At 46.7% G+C, this 16726-nt stretch overlaps 1 protein-coding gene across 4 annotated transcripts; it reads right to left on the reverse strand.

Annotated features, from left to right (window-relative positions):
* Nucleotides 1-891: 891 nt before the first annotated feature.
* Nucleotides 892-16355, reverse strand: PEX5 (peroxisomal biogenesis factor 5). Of its 4 annotated transcripts, none has more exons than XM_065888038.1 (15): nucleotides 16206-16355; nucleotides 15854-15889; nucleotides 15457-15589; nucleotides 15105-15236; nucleotides 9316-9421; nucleotides 8712-8802; nucleotides 8201-8311; nucleotides 7846-7938; nucleotides 7361-7480; nucleotides 3199-3342; nucleotides 2926-2996; nucleotides 2216-2428; nucleotides 1800-1965; nucleotides 1288-1445; nucleotides 892-1093 (listed from the first exon to the last, which is right to left on the reverse strand). In XM_065888038.1, exons 1-15 carry the CDS (start codon nucleotides 16350-16352, stop codon nucleotides 892-894), a joined length of 1923 nt encoding a protein of 640 aa, XP_065744110.1. In that variant the 5' UTR covers nucleotides 16353-16355. The 4 variants fall into 4 exon arrangements, with proteins under 4 accessions (XP_065744110.1, XP_065744107.1, XP_065744109.1 ...); XM_065888035.1 differs by having other exon boundaries at nucleotides 7361-7456; nucleotides 16206-16352; XM_065888037.1 differs by lacking the exon at nucleotides 8201-8311 and having other exon boundaries at nucleotides 7361-7456; nucleotides 16206-16352.
* Between the last annotated feature and the right edge of the window lie 371 nt (nucleotides 16356-16726).

Here is a 16726-nt window from a genome sequence, read left to right on the forward strand (position 1 = left end):
CAGGAATTTGGCAAGACTGCAATTTCTGAACCAACTTTCCAGAAGAGCTAGCTCAATTCCTACTCGCAGGTCTTTCTAAGAGGAGGGGGATGGCTGCACTCAGGACATTCCTCGTCCCACCCGCTCTGTCCTCCCTCCACAGGCCCCCAAGCCAGAGCCTTTGACCTGAGCCCATGTGGTCCCTTCGAGGCTCATTCCACAACGAGGCTTCCTCTCCCCACACCCAAACACTCTGTAGCAACTTAACCCCGGCAGCCCCTGAGGACCCCTATGGTAATGACGCCCATTACTGCGTGCAGCATTATCCAGGGACTCTGAGCTATAGCCAGGAGAGGTCCAAGAATGACAGAACTACGAGCACCCCTAAAACCTCAGCTCCGCTGAGCCAAACCAACATTTAAATCACACAGGCCAACTCCTAACACGTCCCACCCTAGATACAGTCATCACAGAGGTGCCTGATAGAACCTGCCACACACCACTGCGCGAGGAGGCTGGACTCTCATCAAGTCCCAGTAAAAGGAGAAAGGAGGGGGAGGACAGACGCTACAAATGTGGTAGACCCAATCAGAAATGGCAGCAGATGACAACCTGTATCTTTGGGTCCTTCCCAAAAAGCAGCACCAAGAAAGGGCGTGATGAGCAGAGCGATCTGGAGCTGCATGGACAGCCCCTGAATTACCAAGGGACTCCAACAACACAGCTCATCTTCCTACAATTATGCAGGAACTAGAACCCAGACTACCCACCCTACACTGAGGCAGCTCCTGAGAGGCAGTACCGCTTGTGGCCATCAGCCCACCCCCTTGGTAGGCCCATTTGGGGAGAGGGGATCACATCCAGAGCAGGCACCCCTCCAGGCAAACACTCGCAGGGCAGCCCATCCCACTGTCATTGGGGCAGGCCAAACATCGCTAGGAGGGTGGACAGATCCCGGGCATCAGCCGCCCCATAGGCGTTGCTCTGGCCTAACATAGACAAGGCTAAACGCAGGGTGCTCCAGATGTTCTCCGACATGGCACCCCCTTCGCCCCGAGGGCCCCGGCTTTTCCTCTGCATGTTCAGGGCCTCCAAAAAGTGTTCCACCGCCTCCCTGCAAGGGAGAAGAATGAGAGCTGGTGAGCAGAACACCAGTGGAAGGAGGTAGGTCAGCTGGCATGGGGAGAAAGAAAGCTGCAGCTCGCGGTCAAATAACAGGATCAGAGAATGAGGAGCCAGGGCCAAAGGCAGGGAGTTCGTTCATTCATTCATTCATTCATTCATTCATTCCTCAGTAGATACTCTCACCGGTGGGCCCCAAGGTTGATGCAGCTGATGCCCAGGTTGTAGCGGGACCGTATATAGCCAGGCTGGAGCTCGAGGGCCCGACGGTATGCAGCTACTGCTTCTTCGCTCTGGTTTCCATTGGCCAGGGTGGCCCCTAGCTTATTCCACAGCAAATAGTCCTAAGATAGGGATGGACAAGGGTTAGAAACAGGAGCCAGGCTCAGATCAAATTCTGTCTGATCTCCCCCTGGCTCCCCACTCTGTTTCTCTAATGCATGTTACGATTCCACTCCTGTCTCCACAGGTCACCGTGTGGCCACGACGTTGTGACCACGACATAACCACTCACCCCCTGCAGACTCCCCTAAGCCCAGACGACCCTAGACTCCCGCTCTTCTTTTCCCAATTCTCCCAAGGCAACCAGTACATGGAACACTGGAATGAAATATCCCATGACTCCGAAGGTCCCAACAAACGATTCCTCCATAATGTATAGAGTCCTGTCCCATCTCCCTTCCTCCCCTGAGGCTCACATTGGGACGAACGCTGAGGGCGGCTGTGAAACAGTCCACTGCCTTGTCATACTCCCCACTCAGGTTGAAGAGGACTCCCAAGCCACACTGCACATCAGGGTCAATGGATGTCGGGTCCAGGCGCACAGCTGCCAGGAAGAGCTCTTTCACTTCGAGAAACAGGGAGCTGGACAAGGAAGAAAAAAAAAAAAATGCAAAAAAGCAGGTGGATGGATACGTCTGTATTCCTACCCCTCCCAAATAATCCTTTCACTAACCAATCATACCCCCAAGATGCGTCCATCTATCCTCCTTCCAATCCTGAGTCTTCCATCCCACTCTTAGACCCTGAGCCTCAATCTATCCAAAATTCTACAAGCCAGGTCCTCCTTCTACTCGGGTTGCCACTCGTCATCCCAGGAGGTGCCCACACTCACTCGGACAACAGAGAGCCCAGGATGCGCTTGCTGGGGCCCAGTCCTGCCCCGCTGGCCCCTTCTTCCCCGGCTGCCACCAGGTGGGCATAGGCTGGTGTGTAGCGCAGCCAGTCTCGCAGGGTCTCACAGGCCTGCCGCTGCAGGGACTCGTTGGTGAAGCTTACAGCCAGCGCCATCAGTGCCGTCCGGTTGTCTGGCTTTAGCTCTAGGCACCTGCTTGGACAGAGACGGGCAGAGCTGGTCTCTGAGGTTGACACTGCGCCCATCAGCACCCCGGGAGCCAAGCCAAGCTTCAGAACGCAGAGGTACGTGCCAACTCCCTCAGTTAAGGTGCGAGGAATCCTCTACGGGTGGGTTATTAATAAAGTTACAGTCCTGAGAAAACGGAACATTTCAGCAGCCAAGGAACCAGCCAGGGTCCCACAAATAAAACCAAAAGCCGAGGAACGAATGGAGCCAGTTATCTCCAGGCTCACCCCAAACCTTAGAGTTTCATCATGAGAAAACACTCGTGTTAGCAGGCAGAAAGCAGAGTGGGCTCTGTCATTCTAAAGGTTACTCGTCGAGCCCTGGAACCAGCCTGCCCGCCCCCCCAGTGTACTCACCGCCGCAGCGCGCTGGGACCAGCCTGCCCCCCCCCCCCAGTGTACTCACCGCCGCAGCGCGCTGGGACCAGCCTGCCCCCCCCCCGCCCCCCCCAGTGTACTCACCGCCGCAGCGCGCTGATGGCTAAGAGCTCCTGCTCGTTCTCCGCCTGGGTGGTCCCCAGGTACTGCCAGGCCTAGAGAGGAGTTGCCAGGTTTCGTCACCCCGGTATTCACCTTCCCACCGCTGCTTCCTCTGCTCGCCCCACCCACCACCTCACTCTCAGAACCCGACCAGGCTGTCGCCCGGGCCCCAATCCATCGGCACCACCCTTAGGGGCCTCCCTCAAAACTGGAGGGAGCGGCTCTCATCTGAAGTCAGAAGAACGAGCTGCTCACCTCCATGTGCTTGGGGTCCTGCTGCACAGCCGCCTCAAAGAGCAGGACAGCGTTCGGCAGGTCCCCCTCCTCAAGTCGCTGCAGCCCTTCCTCAAAAGGCTGGGGGTGGTCACGCAGGGGGTTCTCCTCCTCAAAGTGGTACCCCTACGAGGAAGGGAAGCCAAGTGAGACCCCATCCCGGAGGGGGCCATCACAGAGTAGCAGGAATGGGAGCGGACAACCAAGACTGACGTGGAAAAGAAGCTGAAGGCCTCCAAAAAGGTATCCGGATAAATGCTGGGAAGTTCTCCATGTCATAAAGGAGATCACCTACGACCACAGTGAAGAAATTCCGGGTCATGTCCACAGCAACTGGAAAGCCAGGCAAACTCTGATCCTAAAATGAGCTGGGATTAAGCTCATTTTAGGAAGTTTTGATCAGCCGGTGTTTCCACATCCTTGATCTCTCATTACTGGACAGAGCACATTTCTTAACAGGATCTGCTTACAGTAATGAGATAAGTTCTCTTTAGCTGTTCAAGGGGCATTTCTTGTTATCCTGCAATAGTGTGATAATCTATAAAGGAAATGCAGTTTGGAGTCAGAGGCCCTGCTATTCAAATGCAACTCTTACCCAGCTCACGGAGTCCTGTGCACACTGACTGGACAGCATGTGTTCAAGCACTTTGAAAATTTTAATTTATTCCCCAGTTTCAGTCTTAAAAGTTATTAATATTAATCTGTATCTGACAGTAAATTAAAGCTAGGTTCCAAAATCCTGAGGGCAGAAAATGCTTCAGAAAGACCAGTCCTCTTCTAGCGGAGGCTTTCTCATTTGAGGGAAGCTTTGATGCTCTGTGCAGAGCTCTGTCCCCAGGGCTTCCACGTAGGCAGAGAGGCGTTAAGATAAAATGGGTCCCTAGTAAGCGTGTGACTTGGGACAAGGGAATAAAATGCTCCTTTTCGGAGAGTAGTGGTTACCATCACAAAACAATACCCCAGAATGAACACAAGATGCAAAATCCAGGGCAGGGCCCTTTCTAAACGCAGTTAAGGACAAATCAGAATGAAACTGTACGAGGTAAAGACATGAGCGCGGCCCTTCTTCACTACCATTGTGAAACTGCTCAAGAACCAGAAACGCTTCAATCTTGCCGGCAAAGTTCTAAACCGTTATAAGTAATCTGCAAATTATTTGTAACAAATAAAAATTAAATAATTACAATGGGGATTTAAGAAGAGAGACATACAGGAGATGGATGTGGGATACATGTATAAAAAGTGTATTCACGCTGAGAATAGGTAATGTTCCTGGGACACCTCCGTGCAACAGGAAAACTCAGAAGATAGGAAAGGACCCCAGAACAAGGATCAGCAAGGGGCAGAGGATAAATATTTCGTCACAACTACTCATCTCCACCAGAGCAGTGAGAAAGTAGCCACAGATGATATGTAAACAGGCATGGCTGTGTTCCAATAAAACTCTATTTATGGACACTGAAGTTTGAATTTTATCAATATATAATTTTCACAAATTATTACTTTTCATTTTTTTAAAACCATTTAAAAATGTTAAAACCATTCTCAGCTCACGGGCCATTAAAAAAAAGAAAAAGGTGGAAGGACAGATTTCCCATGGGCCACAGTTTGCCAGCCCCACCTAGACTATTAGAGTTCCACAAGATAAAGCCTTCTGCGTTCACCCTCGACTACTGCCCATCCTCAATCCATGTTTTAAGCCACCCCATAGGAAACAGATCATTGTCACCTATAACACAATTTCCTAATGAAAGTAATTCCTGCCTCTCAGAGCTACTGAGAGCATCAAATGAGAATATCTGCCACAGCCTTACCGAAAAGCTCAAAATAGTATGCGTGAATAGGTAGTATCCTCAGCAGACAATGCAACAAATCAATTCCATCATGTTGCAGCCACAGGGTTCTCTAAGTATGCTCTTGTCTGTGTTATCTATCCTCCTTGAGATTTTATCAATTGCTGATCAGAGAGGAATTTTTCAAAAGTAGAATATTTGTATAGATGGAAAAAAAAAAAAAAGAGTCCTCTGGAGGAACCTTTAACAACCCACAGGATGCAGGATAAGCTTGGGACCACTGCTGCATCTTAAAAAGTCTAATCCAAGCCATTCATCAGGTCTGATCCATCGTCTGGTCTGCTCAAAATTTCATAGGATCGTACTGCAAAAATAGGATCACTACTAAGTAGAGTGTGTCCCATCACAGAAATTTCTCCTTCACGCTAACAGTATACAGTATAATATCTGCTCCAGCTGTAGGTGTAGCCTTGAAAATTTAAGGATCATGAATAAAAAATACGACATTCAGATACCCATGAATTTACCTGATAGAGTCAGATCAACATTTGAAAAATTAAAAACAAGTACTATTGACATATAATTTATTAACAGTTTAACAAAAGGCAGACAAAATCTGGAACCTTAATGCAAATGTTTCCAATCCTAATTTTGCAATATCCCAACGTATCAATGATATCAAAATAGGGTTCAAAGATCTAAAAACATAATTATGTTTTTAGGTTTTGAATTAAAGAATTTATTCCAACTATCATGTCATTGATACAGAAGTAAAAAATGCTAAGAGGAGGTGCTGCTCATATGAAGTCAGAGCTATGTCTATACTTATCAAAAACCAGGAAAAATATTTTTCTAATTATGTTTATTTATTTTTTGGCTGTGTTGCATCTTCATTGCTGTGCACGGGCTTTCTCTATTTGTAGCGAGCGGGGCTACTCTTCATTGCAGTGCACGGGCTTCTCACTGCGGCGGCTTCTCTTTTCGCGGAGCACGGGCTCCAGGTGCATGGGCCTCAGTAGTTGTGGCACATAGGTCAGTAGTTGTGGCTCACAGGCTCTAGAGTGCAGGCTCAGTAGTTGTGGTGCACAGGCATAGTTGCTCCGTGGCATGTGGGATCTTCCCGGACCAGGGATTGAACCCATGTCCCCTGCATTGGCAGGTGGAGTCTTAACCACTGAGCCACCAGGGAAGTCCCAGGAAATTTTTATCTAAACTTCATACCTTGCCATTTGTAAGTCGACCAGGCCTGTGCAACTTATCAAGTGTCTATTATAAATTAACAAAAGTATTATCTCCAGGTATTTCCTTCAGTTCTTCCTCATCACAAGTCTATAGAAGAAACTCTTACTATGGAAAAACCAGAGGATGGGGTCCCAAAAGGTAAGCTCCCTTTTCTATTATATCACAGAACAACTCTCAGAAAGTCAGGCTGGGATAATAAACAAAATCATCTTTTTCCTAGTACTAAGATTTTCATTGGTTTTTAAATCCTAGCCTTTTCTAAGTTATCTTGAACTCTGTTCTCTATCTTCGCAAGATCTACCTCCAGAATCCTGGCCCTCTAGTTCTAGCCCCAACCAGGTCTGAGCTGAGAAAAAGACACCACTGATCACCTCCCCAGTTCCTGTTTTGCCTTTTTCAAAACCAAGCAATCTCTCCCTCCCCAATCATGCTTCAACTCACAGCTCAATTATTACCCACATGTCCGAATGCCCCACAACCCGCAAGCAGATTTTTTTCACAGTGATACCCTGATATAACATATGCTTCTAAGGCAACAGTATATACTACATGCAAAATTCAATCATTCTTCACCACCGACTTCTGGGAAATTTTCTTAGCATTTGAATTATTTAATACAATTCTTTGAAAATACCCTAAATTGGGGGCAAGTGGTTAGTACCTACAGGAAGAGATCAGAATCTAAAATAAACTTGTGAGTTAAAAAAGTAAATAGATACTAAGGTGGAGGGCAGAGAGATGGCCTACCACCTACCACTCTCTACCAAAGGAGCTATCAATCTTCTTAAAATGTTTTCAACCAACCTCCAAAGCAAGGCTCCTTCCTCTGTGCTCTTACTGCATCGTGTGCAAACCTCTACTCTAGGTATTTTGTCGCTTACTGTTGTTATCTGACGAGGGCAGTCTATTATCATTAATTTCTATATCCCAAGAATAAAGCATACTCTCAATAACTGGAGGAGCGCAGGGGCAAGGGAAAAATTCAGGCTGCCTTTCACGGAAAGGGGCTCAAGAAAATAATTACTTAAAAGTGGGTACCCTTCAGATTCAGGATTAAAGGAGAGACAATAAAACAAGGAAATTCTGCAGTCTGAAAAACTAGTTCTTACCTTATCGTAGGAAGCAGAGGTGAGGTCGTCATAGTCAGAAAGCCAGGGGTGGGCCTCAGCATCCCGTTTGGCCATCTCCTCCAACTCCGCCTGCAACTTGTCCCAGAAATCGACCTCAGACTGTAAGGAAGGCAAGGCAGAGAGAGACAGAAGATTCATCGTGAGCACCCCGCCCCACCCTTAGTTCCACCAAGATGGAGTCCCTATGGCAGCAGTTGTTTAATGTCAATGTGTTTAAGATCACCTGAAGAGCTTCTTTTCATGCAGGTTCCTAGATCCTACCCCCAGATTCTGACTCAGCAGTCTGTGATGCCCAGGAATTTGCATTTCTCATAGGCAACCACCCCATCCCAAGCAATCCTGACAAAGAGAATCCAAGAACACTATGAAATACAATGTTCACCCATCTCCAATGTTAAGACACCCACTCTCTCCAAAGAAGCGTTTTCTCTTGGACTGGTTACACCTGTACTAGCTGCTCTCACCTCTATAGCTGACTTGGCTCGTTCAAACTCCATATCAAGAGCAGATGTGTTCACTGGTCTTGTGAACTGGTCAACCCAGGCCTCTGAAGTACCCTGTGACAAAGAAGGATGGTCATACCACCACCACCAACTTTCCACCCACTAAATGTCAACTAAATACCCATCAGACACCACCAACCTGGGCACTTCTGAGAAGAACGTTCTCAGAATCTCTTTCCCACCCACTCAGGACCTGGATGCTACCAAACAAGCTAGCAATAAGATCCCTTCCCCATCTGGGACCACTGAACACTGAACCCACGGCCGGGGGCACCAGCCGGCTCTGAGGTAGGACTGGGAGGTGACAGTGTCCTACCTGCTGCTGAATAAACTCTGCTGCCCACTGCTCTGCCTGAGCTCGGCCCGACCCTGCGCCGGACTCCAGGGACACCTGCCCCTCGCCAATCTGCCGCACGAATTTCAGGAACTGGGGCACAGAGACACACACAGGCCACTTGGGAGAGGACTTCCGGGTGTGCCCTCTCAACCACGCCCAGAGAAGCCTGCACTTACCCCTCCCCCTGACCATCTCTAGCTACAGACAAGATAGGCTAAAGACCCTGGAAAAAGCAGAGAGCAAAAAGAAAGGGATTTCTGGCTCGAGAGATCTGAGAAGGCACAGAAAAGACAAAGGGTTAGTAGGCAAGGAAACGAGGGCAAGAATACTGAAGAAGAGGCAGGGTCGTAAGTCTCTGTTCTCCAGACAGGGAGGAGTGGACCTCGGATCTCATCTCTTTCGCCTTAAACTAAACTGGGGTCAGAGAAGCAGGACTCCTGAGTTCTCAGACCAGCTCTGCTGGGCAAAGCAGCAGCGGGACGTGGCTCACCTCAGAGTTAGCCAGCTTCGGGTCATCCACCTTGGCCACAAAGTCGCTGGCCGTGTGCTGCAGGTCCTCCTCAGGCTGGTATTCATCATACCTGGGACAGGTGAGGACTCGCTCATTTTACACGTTTGTCTGCCACATCCTTCCCCACTCCCAGCCCATGGCAGTTACAGTTCTCATCGGGGAACAGAGAGGGTGACACTACTCCTCTCTCTGGTTGAGGACCTACTAATTTCAATTTACATTAAAGAAGGACATTTGGGCAGGAGTGGCAAAGCACTAGCTACGTGCTTTCAACTCTCTCTTTCCCAAACGTGTCTTTCCAGAGAGAAGGAATAGACAGTTGCAGGCTCCAAATTAAAAGGGGAACAGGGTGCATAAGATAAAGTTACAAACTTTTGGTAGGACAGTTAGGATTCTCGACTCGATTATATTTGAGACATAAATGAATCGGGGTAATAAGACAAGTGGAAACCTTAGAGCAGAAAATGAAGGGATTGCAACTTGGTTTAAGAATGTGGATAGAGGAGCTTGGTGGAGGGGAGCAGGAAAACTGTCCCACACTCCTTCCACAGGGAGCCACCCCGAGCGAAGTGGCTGGACTCACCAGCGAGCAGTGGCAGCTGTCCCCTCTGGTTCTCCCAGCCACAGCTTCTCCTCTGACTGCTCCAGGTATTCCTCAGCCCAGCGGGCCGGGGACACAGACAAAGGGTCTGCAAGGAGCAGAGAGGTGGGGATATCAGTGAGGGATCAGGAAAGGGAAAATATTAACTTAACCAAGTCAAAGCAGAATCCCTCAGAGACCACTGGTCAAAAGAAAATACTACTAAACTTTCAACATCCAACCTGCTCCCAAGGGGCCTAGGGCAGGTGTTTACTGAACTGGGGACAGGAGACCAAATAAGGAGGCTCAGGAGACAAGTAGGGACCAAACCCCTTTGTTTGAAGTGCAAGAGCCCTCACTAAGAAATAGTGGGCACTGGGCCTCCACCTTCCTCAAAGGTACTGCAGGGACCCGGCAGGGAACCAGGGGAGAACACAGGAGCTTCCATTCTTTAACCAAACCTTGGTCTGTCCTCCATTTACAGAGTTCACACCCTCCCAACAAAAGGAGCCTCCTAATTGGGAGACTGGGATCCACATATATACACTATTGATACTATGTGTAAAACAGATAACTAATGAGAACCTACTGTGCTGCATAGGGAACTCTACTCAGTGCTCTGTGGTGACCTAAATGGGAAGGAAATCCAAAAAAGAGGGGGCATGTGTATATGTACTGCTGATTCACTTTGCAGTACAGTAGAAACTAACACAATATTGTAAAGCAACTATACGCCAATAAAAATTAAAAAAAAAAAAATTATATTTCCTCCTAATATACCTACCAAGAGAATGTGAGAGGCAGAATGCTGGGCTAGAACTAAAGATACGTGAGTCCACTCTTCCCACTGGATTTTTTTTCATTATTTGCGATGTAACATGCAAACATGAAGGTACGTAAAGTGTACCAAACTTAGGTGAGCTGCTTCATTAATTTCTACCCGTGAACACACTCAAGCCACCACCACCCGGATCACGACATGGACCGTCTACAGTTCCCTCACAGGCTCCCGCAGGCCCGCACCCCCCCAGGATAAACATTATTCTGAATTCTGTCACTGTTGACTGCTTTTGAGAGCTATGTTTTTAAGTCTAATTCCAGAAATTATCTTAGCAACTCTCATGAAAAAGGGCACTGCTGCAACATCAGGATAAACATATCCAATGAGGGTGCTGAACTTTTCTCAACCTCCAGGACTTTGCTCTTTACTATTCTAGGGCCAGGAAAACAAAAAAGTAACGACACAGATTAGTTAAAGGATTTAAAGGGACCTAAAGAGTGAGTGCACGCAGAGAAGAATGGGTCGGCGTGTTCTTTCCTTCTGCTCTGCACCCATATCCTTACAAATGGTCATCCTGTCTCTGTCCCTAATTTGAAGATCTGTTACTGCTTTTAACACCAAGAAGGCAGGTTTACCTCCTCGGGATTCATATGCAACAGAACTTTCTATTCCATTTAACTGGGACTCTGCCTGAATAATTTCAACAAACTCATCTCAACATCTGAGAAAATAATGTCAAAATCTGAAAAAGAAAGAAAAAAAAAAAGATCAAGACTCACAGATTTCACCTGATCATAAATAATAAGTGATTTATTACTAATAAAATAAAAGATACGGTTGACAATATTTTTGATCACAGACTTGGTCTCTTAGTTTCGAGAACTCCTAACATTTATATCAAGATTTCCCTCACTTAGCTTTTACAAGCAACATTTCTCTTTCCTTTGCCCCAGCTAGACTGTTAGCTCAAGTCTGGAGACCTAATAAGGAAATGCTTAATACCCCATCCCATTCTGCTGAAAAAATACCCAGTCCCCCCCTCCTCACTCTCCAGTCACTCCCTCTCAGCTAGAGTGTTTCACGAAAGCATATTCTGGCCAAAGGTACTCCACAAATTGCAGAGAACATCATTTCTGTGAAATGCTCCTCTAAAGGACAAGCAGCAACAGAAAAAGTACAAAGCACCTGGACTTTAAAACAGACAAGGGGTAGTTTAGAAAAAAGAATCCCAGAGATGAGTCATCCTCAAATAGCTGTCATTTGGTATTTAGCCATATTGGCCACAAGACTCAGGATTTTCTGGCACTGGGAACTTGCTCCAACAAAGAAGTCAAAATAAAATAACCAAAAGAATACTACCTGGCCTTCAAAATACTTTTTGAGAAATTCTTACAGAAAATCGGATTCATCTGGATCCCTGTGAGATGGAAGCAACTAAGTCCTGCTGGGTGGGAGGGACTGTCCTAGGTCACAGAGACCAGAGAGTGGCAACCAACAACCTAGACACCAAACCTCTGATTCCCAGTGTTCACCCGGCCTAGGTTCTCACTGTGTGTTCATCTAGGCACATCTAGCCCAAGCTCAACAGTCAAAAACTCAGAACTTCCCACCTTTACCCATGGAAGTTTCCACATCCACTAAGTAACACAGTGATCAAGAATGCAGGTTCTAGGGTCAGGCTACCTGCACTCACATCCCAACTCCACCACTTATTCACTGTGAGTCTCCAGACAAGTTATCAACCCTCTAAGTTCCCAATTCCTTATCTATGGAGTAGATATAATAATAGCTACCTCACAGGGATTCTTATGAAGACCAGATGAGATAATGCCTATGCAAAGCACAGAGTAACGAATATTAGCTATTATTATCATTACTGTCTGCTCAAGGCAAATCCATACAAAAGTGGAAAACATCACAATGAGATTCTTATTCCTTTTATTCCATAGCCTCTTCCTCCGCCATCCAGGGCAGAGCTACTGCCAATCATCACCTGCCACTGCTGGCCATTGCCCTTCCTATCAAAGTACAGGCTTACCTCTCATAATTGTCATATGAACCCCACACACCATTTTAGCTGAGGCTGTCTAAACTCAAAACCCCTTAAAGATGCATTTCTTCCCTAGAGCTGAGCAATCACAAGATGGACAATTATTTGGCGCAGAAGACTGGGGTGAGAGGGAGAAGCAGAATTCCATCAAGACACATTTCAGACTAAAAAATGCACTTTATGTGGTACTGGAATAATTCTATATCTTGATTGCGGTAATGGTTATGCAAATCTACATATGTGATAAAACTATAAACATACAAATAAAGGCATGTAAAACTGGTGAAATCTAATAAGATCTGTGGATTGTACCAGTGGCAATTTTCTGTTGATATTGTACATAACTAACAAATGCAAAATGTCACCACCGGCGAAAACAGAGGCAAAGACACACAGAACCTTTCTGTACATTTTTTTGCAACTTCCAGTGAAACTATATTTCCAAATACAACATTCAAACAAGAAAAAAACTAAGCTTCAAGGTTCCTTTTAAACTAGATTCTAGAATCCTAACAATGGGGAGTTAAAAATAATAAAGATTTAAAGAATATAACCTTCTCTCAACTTGCGGTCTACTTATCCACAAAGAAATAGGTAACCTATATCACCACTGTAATAGTATCAGCCACAAATGTTATGAGGCTAGTATCCATGGGTTCCACAGCCACAGATTCAACCAACTGTGGATGGAAAATATTCAGAGGGAGAGGGGCAGGGAAATTCTAGAAAGTTCCAAAAAGCAAAACTTTGAATTTGCCCCATGCTGGCGACTATTTACAAAGCATTTACGTTGTATTAGATATTATAATAATCTAGAGATTTAAAGCATACGGGAGGGTAGGTTATATGCAAATATTATGCAATTTTATATAAAGGACTTGAGCAATTTTATATATAAAATAGCAATTTTATATAAAGGACTTGAGCATCCAGGATTTTGGTAACCACAGGAGTCCTGGACCCAATCCCCTGCAGATACCAAGGGATAACTGTACTAGAATATCAATCCCTGTTAGCTCTTTCTCCCAGATCTCAATTCTCTCATTCAATAAATTCTGAAGGGCCACTACATACAAAGCAATATACTACTGCAATAGGACATTTATATGAAGGCAGATCCCACATAACTCAATATCCCTTTCCAGCTTTCCATATCCCTGCCTCTGTGAAGCAGGCACAGTTCCACAAAAATGTACAGAACAGAGGAAGAGAGAGATCTCCCAAAGACCATTTAACAGGTAAGACAGGTCCAACATGTTTTTGTAAAGTAGTTTTTCGTTTACAGGTTAAGGAAGATTTCAATGGCTCCGAGTATTCATCTAATTTTAACAAAAATCTCATCAATCTCAATGCTTCTAGTAGTGATGATTTTTTTCCTGAATTATCAAAAATGACTGATGCCCATACATTATAACAGAAGTCTCCCTGCAATAAGAAACAGCACTTAAATCTAAGGTTTGTACAAAAAGCTGACTTTCAGTCTGGTGGCGGGTCTTTATTACAGCTCAGATTTTCCAATTGGGGCAATTCCACACAGAAGATTCTCAATGATAGTGTAATGATTCTAAGTATGGAGGCTGGAGTCAGACAGACATGAGTTTGCATGTAATCTCTGTTACTGAATGATTTCAGACAAAGTATTAACCCTTCTAAATCTCAGTTTCCTTGTCTATAAAATGGGGGAGGAATACCTACCTTGTATTTCTGTGAAGCTCAACTGGCTCTGAGAATATAAAGTGCATAGAAACCAAGAACACCTATTGTTCTTCCTTAAACTCCAACTTAAAGGAGGGAAAGGGAGTCATGATAAAAGGGACCAACAGCTTTTATTAAAGGGGAGTTTTAGTTGTTACGATTTGGGGGTTTTTCTCTTGTGTGTGCAGGAAGTCCTGTCTTTAGGAGAATAAAAATGATTGGGGGCAGGGGGTACCAATTAGGTCCCATCAATCACGTCATGAAAATTCAGAAACTACGATGATGTGAGCACCCTGAGAGGCCAGAATCTTTGCAACGTTCTCCCTTTATCTCTTTTGTGATTCTTGATTTCTTAAATTGGAAATAGGCTAACAGTGCTCTCTTTGATAGCAATCAGGAAGAGTAAAGCGGAAGAGAATGCCCTTGCCCAGGCCTGTAATCAGAAAGGCCTGGGGGAGAAGAATCAGTCCCCCAGGATGCAGTGAGCACAGACAACTCAAAGAGGGAAAATTAGGCTGGGACCCTGAAGAGCTTAAGTTGCAGGCCTGGCAGTATAGCATAATGGGTAAGCCCACAGACTCTGGAATCATTCAAACCCAGAGTCAAATCCCATCTCCACCACTTACAAAGCTATGACTCCTTGGGCAAATTATTTAACCTCTCAGCCTCAGTTTTCTTATCTATATACTAGGAATGGTAACTACCTCAAGGGTTCTCAGGGGGATTAAATGGACAGTGCATCTAAAGCACTAAAACAAAGCCTAGAACATGGTTAAGTAAACATTAGCTCTTGTTATTAATTTTTATTATTATCATCAAGACCATATACTTCAGGCCTTTGAACTCCACAATTCCACTTTCCAAGGCTCTAACCCTGTTCAAGATGACTTAATGCCAGAATCCCAAGGGATGTGTTAAACATTTCTCTCCTCCTGGGCAACACTGCCATCCACCCAATCTGCGGATCCTCCCCACCAAACTACAGTACTAAAGTTCCAGATAACAAAGAAGAAAACCGAACTCCTCGTGTTCCCTCTCTCCTCAAAATCTCTTATCCAGTTCAAACTCACGCCTCTGTTTAATATAAGCTTCAATTCCCTGTTACCACCTAAGAGAAATCAGGCTCAGTGCCCTATAGAAAAGAGTCAAGAGTCCAGAAAGGTCATAAGCAGTTGAAATCACTCTATATCCTAAAATGAATGAGGGTAACAGCGTAGAACTTTGCATCACAGGCACCACTGTAGATCGTCCCATAAGAAGCCTCACCTGTAACTTCAGAGATGAACTCTTGGGACCAGTCAGTCTCATTGTAATCCTGAGTTACATCCACAGCGTCTCCAGCTGCAAGGAACTCCTGGGCCCAGTTCTCCGACAGGGCCAAGTCGGCCACACCAGGGGCTTAAGAGGGAGACAGAGAGAGAACTAAGGAAAATACCTATCATTCTATCATGCCTAAGGAACCCTGAGTGCACATGAAGACACTCTGTTCCTTTTGTCTCCTTCTGCATCTCAGTTCCTCAATACCAGCAGCATCTAAATACGGAATCCCCTTGTCCCTACCTGCACAGAAAATGGTGACCCCCGCCCCCCCCAACCCAGAACCAGACTCTGGACCCACCTCTCTGGGGTGCCTGGCGGAAGTTTGACTGTTCAATCTCCTGCATCTCTGCCAGGAGGTCATCCATCTTGAAGGTCTGAGGGGCACGGGATACAAGTGGTGCATTCTGGTCCTGGAGGAATTCGGCCACCAACTGTCAGAAGAGAGGTGATGAAAGGAACCCAGCAAGAGACAGGGGCCCATTGGATGAGGGATACTAACATCAAACACAAGGAAAGGGAAACACAGAAACTATAGATTTGGAAACACTCGAAGAATACTTAAAAACAAGCAGGAGAGCTGAGGCAAATCTCATTTGATCAGGGAAGTCCACAGACTGAAGTATGGATGAGCCCAGTTTAAAGGAAAAATACAATGGGCGAACGAAAAATGCGACAGAAAAGATTGGCAAATTTACCTCATCTTCAGAGGCTACCCCCAAAGGCTTAGAGACCTAAGACAAAAGAAAGAGAGGCAATATGGTACAGTGGTGACGACCACAGCCACACAACTCAGTTAACCCTGGGTTAAAATTTCAGTTCTTCCATTCATAAGGCAAGCCACAAAACTTCTCAAAGCCTCAGTTTCCTCATCTATAAAATGGCTGCCTTCGTCTCTATAAAGACGTTCAATGTTTAATATAGTAAACACCCGTTGCGTGGCAACTATTATCATTTCCAACACAATAGAGACAGCAGTTATCCCAAAGTGTGCATCCGGACCCTCCATCCCAGGTCACAACTCGAGCTCTCCGCCTGAAGAACACTCACCGCCTCCGAGGCTGGGGCTCCTGGGGGCCAGGGGCCAGGCCTCAACCCCTCCTGCCGAAAGGCCTTGTCCTGGGTGAAGTGCCCGGCCAGCTTCATGAGCGGGTTGGCACCCCCGCATTCCGCCTCCACCAGCTCCCGCATCGCCATGGTGACCGCCGGCTCTCTGATGGGCAGAGGTTTGGAACTGAGGTCCCAGAGCCAAACCCTTCCCCAACCCACAACTCAGCCCGGACCTGGGGGAGGCGGTTTTTGGCCGCTGGCCACTCTCCACCCCTGCGCCTTCTGCTGCGGCCCCCACCTCTGCCAGGAGTCGGGGGGTCGCTGCCCTCCTGCCGCCCCCCTGGGCCTCTCCAGCGGCCTCCACGATTGCGGTCTCTGGCGGCGGGACAGGCGGCAGCCGCCCCCCACAAACGGGCCTGAACCCCAGGGGAGCGGGAGGACAATTCCGCAACTGAGCTGTACGGGAGCATTGGCCGGGCAAGGGAGAGGGGACACGCCGCGGGACCGTTAAGCCCAGTCCC

The sequence above is a fragment of the Phocoena phocoena genome, chromosome 11 (assembly GCF_963924675.1).
Source record: "Phocoena phocoena chromosome 11, mPhoPho1.1, whole genome shotgun sequence".
NCBI classification, from domain to species: Eukaryota; Metazoa; Chordata; class Mammalia; order Artiodactyla; family Phocoenidae; genus Phocoena; species Phocoena phocoena.

Bases quoted from the DNA above. Each gene is read 5' to 3' on its own strand.
- PEX5 (XM_065888038.1), bottom strand. From the start codon at position 16,352: ATGGCGATGCGGGAGCTGGTGGAGGCGGAATGCGGGGGTGCCAACCCG. The intron at 9,422-15,104 runs GTGAGGCTTCTT...TGCTCCTTGCAG, and splicing joins GTTCATCTCTGAAGTTACAG to ACCCTTTGTCTGTGTCCCCG. The intron at 1,966-2,215 runs GTGAGTGTGGGC...TTCCTTGTCCAG, and splicing joins CTGGGCTCTCTGTTGTCCGA to CTCCCTGTTTCTCGAAGTGA.